Consider the following 14,160-nt stretch of genomic DNA (forward strand, 5'->3'; position numbering starts at 1 on the left):
TAGGATAGATTAAACTGGTCAGTTCTGGTAACTCTTGCAAAGCCAAACAGCTAAAAGCCCCTTTGAACTTCGACAGGGCAGACAAGCACAAGAACTGATTCAAGCCTGCAGCTTGCTGGACACACTGAGCAGAGAGGAGCACTACCCCAACCAGCTCATTCTGTATGCACAGAAAGCAGGTACAATGCAAAGGGGATGTGAGTCACACAAGAAAAACATAGAAAACAAAGGCAAAAGAGCTGGCAAGATAGAAAGGACAGCAATGTGGGAGAGTGGGCAACATCAGGCTGCCAAGAAGGGAAATCTGAAGTGTAGAATGTGACCTGAATAATACAAGAAGTAGTAGGCATCTTTGCAGAAAAAAAAAAAAGGTAAAAATAAAAAAGTGATTGTGAAAAATAAATCTTTCATATTCCCCATGTCCTTTTAAGCTCTTCTGCTATCCATATATACAGTACAAAGGGAAAATCCTTTAGGCATATAGTATAAATTTACTTCCTGAAAGGATACACAACTTGCAATTTGGCTTAAAATATCAATGCAACTCCAACAACCCTCTTGGTAATGAAGACTTCCCAATTCACCTTTTTTTGCATTTTGGTTGGGTTTATGCTTAATATTTTCCTTTAAACTACCTGATAATGGAATACAAGTAGCAGAGCACGAAAGAAGAATGATAAACTTCTGGCATCCCACTGCTCTCCTAATCAAAGCCACAGTTCTGTGTGGCAGCACTTAAGCTTCCCAGTCAACCTGTAAGTCAGATGCAGTCCATCAGTTTTCCTATTACTCTACTGCAAGGCCCAGCAGCCATTTAGATGGCTGGTACTGACCCATATCACAGTGGGATTCTTTATCCCATTGTCAGGTATCTGGCAATTTAATCAAAATGAAAAGAGGTATAGCCTGATCAAAAGTAATCTGCACAAGTCAGAGGCAGTGCTGCAAAACTCAGCATACATTTACATGGTTCTGGAGAGCAAAACAAAGACTTTGCTGAAAAAGGAAACATGTCAGAGAGGGCCTGAGATGTTTAGGAAAAGTAATTTCAGTTACTCCCTTTATTTAGACAACTAAATTCTCAGTTTGAAGGAAATAATTTCCATGTGTGTTTTCAGGCTTTAAAAGCCTGACAAAAAAGCATGACCACTTTAACACAATTGAGCTGAAGCTTGTGACACAAGTCTGTCTTGAAAACAGGGACTTTAAACCTTTACTTCATGTAAGTAAAGTGTTAAGGAGTAAAAAATAAAGATGCACACACAAACTAACTAGTCACATCTTCTGAATCTTTTCTGTTTGGCAATGTAAAGCCTTTATAACCCACTTGAAATAAATGCAAAGTTCTTTGCCTATATATTTGCTGGTTTTTTCTGGATTCTGTATTTGCCTACAGAAGCTTAGAAACTTGCACAATAAAATCTTACATATATTGAAAGTTCAATCCAATAACTCAGGTGAAAAAAGGCAAAAAAGTTATGTTCTTTCATTACAAACTCTGAGAAGTTATCTCATGTTAGTACATGAGAAAGTTTTACACTATCACTTAATTGTGAACAGTTTAATAACATTAGCATTGTAGATGGAAGTTAGAGCTCTGAAAAACATCTTCAATATGAATACGGAAACTGTAAAAATGTTAGCTTTATGGATAAAAATAATTCAAATAGAAATGGTTGACTCAACATACCCTGAAATAAAAAAAAAATTAAGAAGACAAATATGTGACTGCCTCTTATTTACTTAACTGCTACTCAAGTTCTAATTTACCTACTAAAATCAATTTAATGAGAAAAAATGTACCCTCCCCATCAGCAGAGGAACATACCATCCCTTTCTTACAAGAAATGTACAAAGGAACATATTTTTTGTAACACATGCTTAATGCCAGCTTTACACTGGATGTCATGGATGCACCACAGCCCATGTAAAAATTTATTGCTGTAATAAGTTGTTTCTTCCAACAAACTAATGTAATGTCCACTGTGAAAAAAAAAATCATTGCATATATCCTTCATTTATTAAATAAATATAGCTTCTGAGCCTGTTTCAGGAATTCTCAAATTGAGGAACAAGGAACAGTCAAAATACTTACTTCAACACCTTCTCATGTTGTAGCACCTTCTCCATTGTAATCTTTCTTCCCAATTTCCAAAAATAAAAACCAAACTGTACACTTAGCTTCAAGAAGGATTCAAGGAATCCTCATCTCCACCCCTGGGAAGGTGACTGAGCAACTTCCCTGGAGCAGGGGATATTGTTTGCATTGACATCAGCAAGGATTTTGCCATGGTCTCCCACTGTGTCATTTGAGGCATGCTGGTGAGACAGGGGTACTATACAAAATCCAACTGGTGGCTGATAACTTGTGGTGTCACTCAAGAACTGGCAGTGATGCCTATGGTGTTTAAAACACTCTATTAATGACCTGGATGGTAAGACAGAGTCTATCACATCACAGTCTACCAGTCAGCAGGTTCAGGAATAATCCCACATCAGAGAACTGTGTTGATGGGAAACTCATGAAGAGCAACCATGGTAAGTGATTTACTGTAAGGGTGGTAGGACTGAGAAGCTGTGGACTATCTCTGAAAGTGTTCATGGCCAGGTTGGACAGGGCTTTGAACAACCTGCTCTAGTGGAAGGTGTCCCTGACCATGGCAGGCAGATTGGAGCCAGATGATCTGTGATATCCCTTCCAACCCAAACCATTTTATGATTCCATGATTCTAAGTAAAAGAAAAAACTCACTCCCATGGTGAAGTAACACACAAGACAGGCTGGGCATGCAGTGGACACAGCTCTGCAGAAATAGATCTGGGGCTCCTGGTGGACAGGAGTAACAGCCACCAAAATGCACCCTTGGGAAGTGAAGCAGGCTAACCAAGGATCAAGCTCTGTTGGCAACTAACCAGGCTGGGCTAAGTCACTTCCCCTCACTCCACCTTTCAGCACCTGGATTGGTGTGTCTGATTTTGAGCTCACCAATAAAAGGCAGAGCTTGGTACAGTGGGAACTGCCAGCAGAGGGCTACCAAAGTTATGAAGGGGCTGGGACACATGAAGAGTCACCAAGTGAGGCTTGTTCTGTCTAGGGACAAGGCAGCAACCAGACAGATCTCATTACTCTATTCAATTTTCATATGGGTGTAAATAGAAAAGTCATCACCTGACTCTTTTTGGATGCACACAGCAGTAAGACAGGAAGAAACCAACACAATTTGGAAAATGGAACATTTCTTCTAGATAAAGAGAAAAGCTCTTTTGCCCATGAGGGTGGCCAAACACTGCAAGAAGCTGCTCAGAGACCCTGTGGCACCACCATCCCTGGAGTTACTCAAAATTTCCAGGCATATTCTAAAACAACCTGCTCTAGTTAGACTGATTTTAAACAGGGGTTTGAGCAACATGACTGCCGGAGTCCCTTCCTACATAGTTCTATAATAAATCCAAATGAAGCGTAGTAGAAAACAACATAAAATATTTCATTGAGTTACTCTTCTCATCTGAACCTTGTTAAGTCAGCAACAAGAAATGACCCAGCTTTAGCATGACAGAGGCGTTTCTGGCATGAAAACAAAGGTTTTGCAGTTACAGAAGTTATTCACCACTTATATTGGGAACTTCTTGGAAAATAATGGTCCTACTCCTATCACTAAAAATTAAAGTCCAGTTAAAGGATGAAAACAGCACCTGACAACTCTGCTGTTAGGGATTTACACTCCTGGAGCTAAGATGCTTAATTTACTATTTGGCTCTTTTATTACAACACTTCTCTAAAACAGGAGCTCAAACTACCTAGTACTTGAAGTTTTTCATTACCTCTGTATCTTTCTCTTCCAGCAAGTATAAAAGGAACATATGGAGAGCTTTAAACCCTAAACCATTTGTATTGGAAAAAAAAAAACTTTCAAATTTAATAATTTTGATCCTTCCTTGACCTTGCAAGACTGCAGAGTTATTTCTGCTCCCTGCTCTCTCCAGACTTCACTCTCACTTGAGGCTCACAGCTTATACCTACACTGCTTTTCCTCCTTCTCTTCCTTGGAGAAGTTCCTCAAGCAAACACCATCAGTTGCTATTCCTCCTCTCCCACAGTCTCAGAGAGAGCCTGTGTGCAAAGATACATGGAATTTAAGTAAAAAATTGCAAATTGCAAGTAGACACTTTCAAGTATGCAAATACATCAACACTGAGAAACAAATGTATTTGCTATTTAAACAAAAGCCAGCTTACAAATCAAATGGAAATCTGCAAGTCAGCAAGTTCTTTACTTTGAGATCATTAGAATTTAGAGAGAAATAAGAAAAATCTGTATTTTTCATTAGTGCTTTTTGAAGCACTTTATTTCACTGACCTCACTTTCAATTTAATTTATTTGCAGAAAGTAACTGGTCTCAGAGATGTCAGCTCCTCCACACACATTCCCTGAAGGGACCATTTCCTTCCAGTATCTAAGAGCACCATGTGGCAAGACTTCTCATCAACATCAAGTTCCTTCACAGAACAGGAAATATACTCTCAAGTCAATTATGAATATCATGGTTTGTTCCATCCTCTGGAAACTGAAGCTGCATCTGCTCATTGCTTTCCTATCCCAACATTATTCTTCATATGGCATTCAAAGCTCATTCATCCACTACTACACCAGTATGTTTGTTATTTCCATTGAGTTTTTAAACACTCAGAGCCACAGTCAACCCTCCATGACCCTGTCACTTTCACAACTGACATATAAGTGTATTAGTACATCTAACTGTACCACATTTACATCAAACATTTTCTAACAGATTACCAATTAATAAAGAAAAAAAATGGGGGTTAAGACATTAAGTTTAAACACTGTTTTTTCTAAGATGACTTTAAGCTGTGGGCCACACTCCAGATCTTTTTAGAAGTACAAAGACCACCTAAGTGTAAGCTTCACAGCAGAATCAAAATCCTAATAGCTCCTATCGTTACAAGAACCCATTTTACACCTTTTCAGTCAATACATATTGAGATCTCAAGCACTGATCATGTAACAGACTATAAGTACTTCAAGAGTTATTGATTTTGCTACTCTAGCAATTTCTCTGAAAGAAGATTCATGCCATCTCAAACAAAATCCCAAAATAATTCTCTTAAATTTTTCCCCTTAAAATAGTAGTTGTTTCAGGGCTGAATAACTGTAATCTAGAGGCTGTCCACATGAGACTTAATTAATGCAATTAGCCTCCTACACAGTGTTTAAAACCTTGCTCAGCAATAATAGAGCTTTTAAGGGACTTAAAAGTTACCTTCTGAAGCAACTGGGAACATTACAACATCATAGAAATTTGGGTTATAAATACTTCCAGAGAACAGGCAGCAAGTCAAATGCAGTACTAAAAATATTAAAGAATACAGGCTTCCCCTAGGTCTCACTGGATCTCATTCTGCACAAACAGCAGCAGAGGCTTTACATTATATAGAAGCTCAATTCACTGCTGTGGGTTCACCAAACCCTGGGAGAAGATGCTTTACTCTTGCTTACTTAGCAGTTAGGACATTGAAAACTGTCAACACACCTGAAGGGAGAAATCATTCAGTTCAACCAGATCTTTACAGTTTCCATTCAGCTTCTCCTGTGATCACCAGAGCTGAGCTGGCAGAGACTTTTTTCTTCTCCACAAAGAGTTCTCAAAAAAAAACTCCACAAGCAAGCTTACAATTTTATTCCTATTTTTGCCACTGGCTGGGTCTACAGATCTGAGCTCTATCCGTGTAATGGCATTACACAGCAACTTTTCCCATTCACAAGATAACCTTTCCCATTCTGCCTGAAACCAATACATATCCCAATGCTCTGTAAGAATTTAAGCAATACCCTATCCAAGAGGATTCTAAATGAGGCAGCTGGTTAATAGAAATTTAAAAAGTATCATAACATGAGAAAGTCCAAATAGCGGCTATGTCTTATAACACTGTACAGCCCTAGGGGATGCTCCTGACACTTCCACTCTTTTCTTCTCCCACAGGACTTCTCTGCCTGGCTCCTATACAAAAAAGAAAATAGCTCCTGCATTGTAAAGAAAACCTTATTAGACAGCCTATTTTCCAGAAAGAAACACCAGAAAAAGGCAAATTTGTTTGGATAAATCACTAAATTATCTTCCAGACAACTAGAACTGCAGTACAGCTGATCATTTTCATAGCATGCACCTTCCTGGCTCAAAACTTACTCTGTTCCAGTTACCCATAAATTACAATGACAGATGAATAAGAACTATCTGTTCCAATCTGAAATAGTGCTGACCACTCTTTTATCATTCCTGGCAATTAACAGTAAACATGAGTTCTAGTCATTTTTCGTAGGCAACCTGCTGAGATTTATAGCAGTATCTTCAAAAGTCTGAAGACAAGACTTGGGTGAAAGATTTTTCAGGGTTGTGACAACCTTGATGCAGAAAAGTTCTGGTACATCAATCATTTGTCTGCTATTCTGACAGGAGAAAACTCACGGCTGACACATACAGTGCAAAAGTACTTAAGGATAGCTGCTAGTTGTTGCCACAAGTTCTAGACAAGTTGTCTGTAAACAAATAGAAGAAAAATACAGAATTACAATCTCAATCAATTTGGATCGAAACAGCCTAATTTCCCTCTAAAATACAGCAATTGGCCTAAAATAGGAACATAAGAAAGGAAATACTTTACCAAAAAAAAAAAAAAAATAAAGGACAACTTTAAGCAACTCCAATTACTCCCATAAGCCAAAAAGAAAACAGAGTCCAGAAAAAAAAAATATGATGTGGTAAGGGCAGAACCCCCTGGAAAGCAATTCTGAGAGTTATCAAACAAAAGATTTATTACAAAGGGATTTCATTCTATTCTATGTATGTATCAACAACATGGATAGTGAAAATAAAACCATTTTTACTAAACGTGCCAATGATGAAAAGCTAGGAAGAACAAAAAACTTAAATCAATTTTGCAAATGAAAGAAATTGACAGAAGGGGAATGAAATCCACAGGGGATGAGCACAAAGCTCCCTCAAAAAGACAATGGAAAATATAAGTAATAGTCTATAATAAAATGAATAATGTCTAAATCCCAAGCTGACAGTCAATGTCAGGAAACTGAAAAATGGTAAATATCAGTGAAGTACGACCACAAGCACAACTTTCAGAATAAGCCAAGTAATCTTTTCTGGTCCATTTTGTACTACATGTAAGAAATGAAACACTGTATTCCCACTGAAACACCACTTTTCAAGGAAACAACTGACACAAACCCAAAGAGTAGGCCATTCTTTGTGTTCCTCCAATAAAGACAGAGTGAATTGGATTTGGTTGCTATTAAGCAGGGAAGTTGAAAGAAGGCTTCTTAAGAACCAAAGTACCCAGAAGGCTACTGCAGAGAAAACGAGATCGATTTGTTCTCAGGTTCTCAAAAGACAGGAGATGCAATGGGCTTAAAATTGAAGTTAACAAGATTCACACTAGGCACTTGGGGAAGACAACACCACTTTTCAATTTTAAGGACAATAAAACCCTTGAGCAGATTACACTGGAGACAGGTAAGGAAGTAAAAAACCCGCAGTCAGTAGCAGGACCACAGGAAATTATTTAGTCTTTGTTGTTCCCCACATTTATTTTAAAAACTATATAGAATTTACTGGCTCATTTCAGTAGAAGATACTAAGGTACAACAGAGAATTTGTGCTTTTTTTCAGTTTAAATATTTGTGACTTTTTATTCTCTGCTCTCCACTATCTTCAGCATAGTCCTATTTTTCAATTAACACTCTTACATTTTTGTGATGATCCGTTACCACAGCTGCAAAGACCAGAGTCTGTTCTTATGTTCTATTATAGCTAGAGCTTAAAAAACAACATAATAGTCAAATAAAGGAATGCAAAAGAAGGAAAAGGAATTCTACTAATATTTTCTATTCAGCTTTGTCCATTTCAGGACTCATGGGTTTACTGCTGATTTACACTTCCATAGAAAAATGTAGCATATGGCAAGTTAAAAAGGACAAGGAAATAGAGAGTAGGAAATGGAAGTGAATTAATGAAAAGCGATAGTTTTGAAGACTAAACTGCATTAATAATAAAGCTTATGGGGTTTACACAAGTTGAGTGATTTCACGTTTTCATATTAGAAAATTAGACAAAACTTACAATAAAGTGTTCTTTCAAGTGCATAGTTAAAAGATTGCCTTCCTAGTTTAATCAAACTTCAAATAAACAATAATGAATAATTATTCATTATACTGCAGGCATCATCCACAAGGGATACAAAGTGCCTTGATCAGGACTTGTCAGGTTCTCTCAACCCCTCCTCCACCGAGCAGAGAGACAAAGCAAGCCCCACCTCACACCCCAAGGATTACCTGGCAACCTAACAGAGGCAGATAATCAGTTTGGACATTGTCTCTGAAATATTGGATGTGGAACTTTTCTAGTTTTAGACACAGAGTCCCAATTCACAATTCTAGTCTTTCCCTAGCTATCAGTGAATGGAGGAACTGGCTATCAGTGAATGGAGGAGCTCCAAGAAGGCAATTCAGCAGATCTCAGACATGTCTGAGACCATTAAAAGGGCTGCCTGTGTTATTCTATTTCTCCCCACTGTCTGCAGAGACAGCCTAATGTCACTCGGACTTGACACCAACTCTTCCCTGGCATACCAGGTTAGACATCTCACACCATTTCTCTTCCCATTCTTTCCTCAGGCAGTACTGGCTAAGATTCTACAGTTTCAGCTTCTTGGCACCTCTGAAGGAAAACCAAATTCTGGGAGTGGAGCTGAACACAAGCACCACCAACTTCAATGGCTTCCTCAGAGGTCAATGCAAACACATAAAACACTGTTACTTTAAAAAGAAATTCTTGAATTAAAAAAAAATTAAAGGCACTATCCAGATAGCAGCTTTTGTAAAGGTGAAAGCTACACATTAGTATGAAAAACTAATAGGCTGGCTCTGTAGACATTTAAACAGGTATTTTAGCAGAAAATCTCACATCCTGAAAATGAAAACATATACAAACATTTGAAGAAATAGAGCCTACAGTTTTTGTCTTGGTTTGGTTGTTTTTTAAAGTAATGTCATTCAAATGAAAAGTAATATCACTTTGTTTTCTAACAAAAGAGAAAGTTCTACAACTTCGCAGTAGCATCCAATACATTAATAACCAACAACTTTTCACATTGAAGCTGGGACAAGGCACATCATACCATTAAGTCCCATAGAGGTAAAAGTCCATGCTCGCACTTGGACTTAAAGAAGTTCAGATTTCTGGAGCACAGCATCAGTTTTTGCCCCATGTTCCATCTGGAGTCCTGAGACTTCAAAACTCCAACACTAGGAAGAGGAAAATCTAAGCCAAATTCTTTTCAAAACCCTAATGTGATTAAACACACTGTCCATGAAAGAAAAAAACTGAGGAGAGGTTGTGCTTCACAGGTCTTCCAGGACCTTTACATGACTATCTACTCCTTACCAGCTAGCCCCTTTCCCCATGAATTCTAATCATAGTTCCTTCATTAAATCTTCCGAAGATCTGTGTTTAAAGGTAGGACTTAATCTAACTTGCACTATTTTTAGCACTCTAAGAAACAAATTTTCACTATCATACACTAAAAACACTTTATTCCCTCTGCTGTAGTAGAAGACAGACTGCATATACCGGGATCTGAAAGAATAGATTATATTAACACCTGCTAGTGGAGAAACAAACAAAAAATGTGAAACACACAAAACATCTTCACTGCATCAAATACATGGCACAGGAGATCAAACACCTTGGTAGCAAATCCATAAAAGTTTGTCCTGCTGGCCACAAAGAAAATCCATTGTCAGATATTTAACCAATTAGCCTAATTTTCTGACACCATAGCTGGAAGGCAGAAGAGAAAAGTTGAGCTACTCAGGGAAGTCTACTGCTTCAAATACATTCAGGAGCTTTAAAGGAAGACTTAAAAATATTCAGTACACTTCACATTAGACACGTATGCTAGTTTCTTGCCTATTTTAGGTATTCAGTCTCCTCAATTCTCCATTCAGACATTAAAAAAATACTTAAATCCATGCTTCTAATAGTACAGCAAAGTAGTTTGGGCTTGATTCCAATTTCACCAGCAGCAAAGACATTCACAGCAGAGATAATCCATACTTTAGGGTTATTTGATTCCTTTTAGAGCTCCTTGAGAAGCAGAAGCCAAGCTACATGGTTATAATGACAAAATAAAGGGGAAAATGTAAAGGAGTCTCCCAGCACAGGTTATAATAGAAGAATAAACCAGTATTAAAATGATGCAATAAATTATTCACAGTGCTTTCCTCATTTATGTAAAGACAGATCAAGAAGTGCAATCTTTCACTAGCCAAAGAATCAATCCACAAATTAAAAATAAAAAATCAGTAACAAAAAAAAAAATCAGAAAACACTGTTCACCTATAATAGCAAAGTATCACTACTTTTTTCAGTCAAAGTAATTACTGACTATGCACTGAACCACAGTCCTATGACTGGCTGTGTAGTTCAACTTGAAGTTTTAAATTTATCTAATACAAGAATGTTTTTCTGTAATAGTACTGAAGGCACTACTCCAATTTTATTTCCCATTTGTAATCTTTGCAACTGAATTTAGCACTCAGTCGTTTACCTACTAATATTCTTCATGAGAGAAAAAGTGGATTTCACTGGCAGACTATGTATTTTCAGACATTTTTACAAGTATTACTCTTCCTCCTCCCCTCCCTTTTACATTACAGGTTTCTTGAATATTCCTTAAAGCTCTACAGCTACCACCAAGTTATTTTGTCCTTGAAGACATTCCCAGCATTCCTCTTCCATCAGCAAATACATACACTTCATATTCAGCTAAATGTTTTTTTCATAAAATTGTACAAATTACCTTAACAGTATTCTGCAAGTATAGCTAAAGTCCACAACCATCCACAATAAATTTAAATTATCCTGACTGGAGTCTTTCCAAATGCAACTAGCTTTGCCGTATGGGAGGGCCTTTGATGTTCACATCAAATAACCTTCAAATTGGTCAACAACAATAATCAACTCTATTGTCCTGATGAATAAACCCTGTGAAAATGTGCCCATGAATGTCACGGACTATACATGTTAAGTAACAAGATACGAACCACAATGTGGAAGTAATTCTACTGAAAATTTAAAGTTTGTGTATGCATAAAATCAAGATGGATACTAAAATGAAAGAACATAATGTAGCTCCCAAACTATTTAACTTTTTTTAAAGGTATTCTTCCTGTATTTCCCTTCATATTTTCCAGAGTTGAAGTTACAATTAATAAAGTGCAAAGGTTTAAGCATGAATTCAGCTCATAACTCCTGAATACATGTCCAAAATCAATCAAATACAGACAGGTTCTAATGCTAGCCTAAATAATCTGACTGAACGGTGAATAAATCAGAACAAAGACCAAAACTTACTGAATCACCCAGAGGTATCTCTTATCAAGAGAGATCGCCCATCTGACAATCATTCCATGTTTAGAACAGGCAAGACCTTTCACAAGACCCAACAAAACCACACTATAACTTGCAGAGAGGCAGCATGCACACAGAATTCCCTTTTCCACTGTCAGCAGGTCACAAAGGGACATTCATAGTGCGATTTTTGCCAGTACAGAGACCACACATGTTCTCCCGACTTTGAGCTTGCAGGGAGAGCGAGCGGCCAGGACGGCACGGGAAGCGCAGACCCTGCCTATGTGCGAAACACAGGTGAAAGTGAGTTTAAGGGCTCAGTTGGATACTGCCAACTCCGCTAGGTACAACATTCAGCAGCTGCAACGATCCATCAGATTCTGCAGAGGCACTCTGCTTGCTGCAGAAGAGCGTAGTGATTTGTTAAAGACAAGTTTCGAGAGGACGGACAGACAGGAGAAACTCGCGGGAGCAGGAGCGGAGTTTCTCTCCGCTAAGCCGCACCAAAGGCAGCTGCGGCCGCGCCGCGCGGAATCAGCGCGCATTAGAGGCACAGGGAAAGCACCGCAGGTAACACACCGGGAAGGCAAGAGCCCACAGCACACCCTCCCCCGGAACGCCAGCCTTGCCCCGCCGTTTGTTTCCTATTGAGGACGGCAGCGGACAGTTCTCGCCCTGCTGCCAGGGCACCTTCCCAGGGCGCTGGGAAAGGCGCGATCTGGTTTGGAGCATCTCGAAAGCAGGCACTGACCTGAGGGTGCGGTTGCCGGCGCAGCTGCGGCGCTCCATGGCGGCGGGCACGCAGCTGGTGAGCTCGGTCCAGTCGGCGTGCAGCCCGCAGCTCCAGCCGGTGGAGAAGCGGGAGAAGAGCCAGGTGTCCTTGTCGCCGCCCGGGCGGTGGCAGGCGCACTTCTTCTGCCCGGCCCGGCAGTAGCAGGGCTGCTCCAGGTGGATGTTGCGCACCAGGTGCCGCCCGAAGGTGGTGCCGCCCGTCTTCTGGATGTGGAGGAAGACGATCACGTCGCGGCCCCGCATGTCGAACCGCACCCGCCGGCACAGCTCCCCTCGGGCGAACGGGAACTTGGCCGCCAGCCGCGGCATCGCCGCCGCCTCCTCCTCCTCCTCCCGCTCCTCCGGGCCCCCCCCGCGGCGGGCGGCGGAGGCCGGCGGGCGGCGGGGGCAGGCGGCGCCGGGACAGGCGGGCGACACGTACTGGTAGACGATGAGCAGGAAGAGCAGCGCCAGCAGCGGCGGCAGCAGCCACCTGTTGAAGCGCTCGTCCATGGCGATGCGCGGGGGCAGCGCGGCGCGGGATCAGGCGCTGCCGGCCGCTGCCGGGGCGGCCGCCCCGCTCGGATCCCGCAGCCGAGGGGCGCACGGCTCCCTCCCCGACGGCATGGTCCTGGCAGACGGGCGACCGCGGCTCGCTCCGCTCAGCCCAGCGCGCCGCGCCGCACCCCGCCCGAGGCGGCCATCCCGCGCCCCTGCCCGCGGCTGGGCGCCGAGCGCCGTGCCCGGAACGCGCTGCCCGGCGGCGGCCGCACAGCTCCGCTCCCGATCCCGCTCCGCCGCAACTCCAGCCCAAACACAGCGCCCGGCTCCCGGCGGGGCGCGCCCCGCCCCCGCCCGCCGGCCAATCGCGGCCGAGCCGGCCGCCCAGCCAGCCAATGGGCGGGCCCAGCACGCCGGCCCTGCCGCCAATGGGAGCGCGCGGCGGCCCGGCGGGGGCGGGGGGAGCGGCCCCGCGCTCCCCTCCAGGTACCGGACCGGGACCTGCCGCGCGCGGGGCGGGGGCGGGAGGCGGCAGCAGCCAATCAGAGGGCGGGGCGGGGCGTCGGGCAGCCAATGGGAGGGGCCGGGGAGCAGCCAGGTGAGCGGGGCTCCGCTACATTCCTCATTTCCCATCAGTTTTCCGATGGAAATGGGAGTTTGGTACCATTCGCGATCTCACGTCCGTCATTACAACCCCAGGTGCTTCATGCACGGAGGCGGACAGCGCCGACCACCCCATAGATTAGCTGACTAATTGTAGAGTAGCTGGTACGCGGTGCTGCTGCTTCTTGCGGTCTTCAAACCGTCCCAAACCATGGTCACAAACCATGAACCCCCTTCGCAGAACAGTTTCACCTCCCCAAGGCAATAACATCGGTTCCCCAGCAGCGCAGCTGCTCCATTAAAATGTCAAAAGGTTACTTTTCAATCCCTCTTGTGTATTTACAACAATCCACATCCTGAAACTGTGTTGTTTTCCCTACTGAAAATTATCCTTTTTGTTCTTTAATAGACATTCAAATCTTTAGCCTGCAGATCACACTCAGCAGAATTTTGCCAAAAAAAAAAAAAATCCACACTGTTTTGCCTGAAGTGTGCTCCCCATAATGTTAAAAGTCTGTTACAAACACTTCATATCCAAAACCAAGCCTCATATGGCTCCTGGATTACAATATATTAATATGCAAAGCATTTTGTCTTAGAACTGATTGCACATCTTGCTTATTTAATTACAGAATGCTTTTATTTACTGAGGGATTAATTAGATATCTGACTGTGCTAAAGCAACTTTTTTGCTCAACTCTAAAGGCAGCTTCACCTCTGCAAGGCTGATAACAGAAGAGCAGTGCCTTCCCATGGGACCACTTAACTTTAGAACTTATAAAAATAGACAAATGTATTTTAAACTGAAGGTTTTTATATAGAAACCAAGAGTACTTGGAATTTTGGGG

The 14,160-nt window shown here is 41.8% G+C and overlaps 1 protein-coding gene across 1 annotated transcript in view; it reads right to left on the reverse strand.

Moving 5' to 3' along the window:
* HS6ST3 (heparan sulfate 6-O-sulfotransferase 3) overlaps window positions 1-12,870 on the reverse strand; it is a 277,866-nt gene extending 264,996 nt beyond the window's left edge. The window contains exon 1 of the mRNA XM_071430963.1: window positions 12,189-12,870. Within this exon, the coding sequence (XP_071287064.1) occupies window positions 12,189-12,721 (533 nt within the window). The 5' untranslated portion in view covers window positions 12,722-12,870. The remainder of the gene's footprint in view (window positions 1-12,188) is intronic.
* Window positions 12,871-14,160: the final 1,290 nt, after the last annotated feature.

Source organism: Agelaius tricolor, unplaced genomic scaffold (assembly GCF_023055355.1).
Source record: "Agelaius tricolor isolate 1412-34295 unplaced genomic scaffold, bAgeTri1.0.p SCAF_7, whole genome shotgun sequence".
NCBI classification, from domain to species: domain Eukaryota; kingdom Metazoa; phylum Chordata; class Aves; order Passeriformes; family Icteridae; genus Agelaius; species Agelaius tricolor.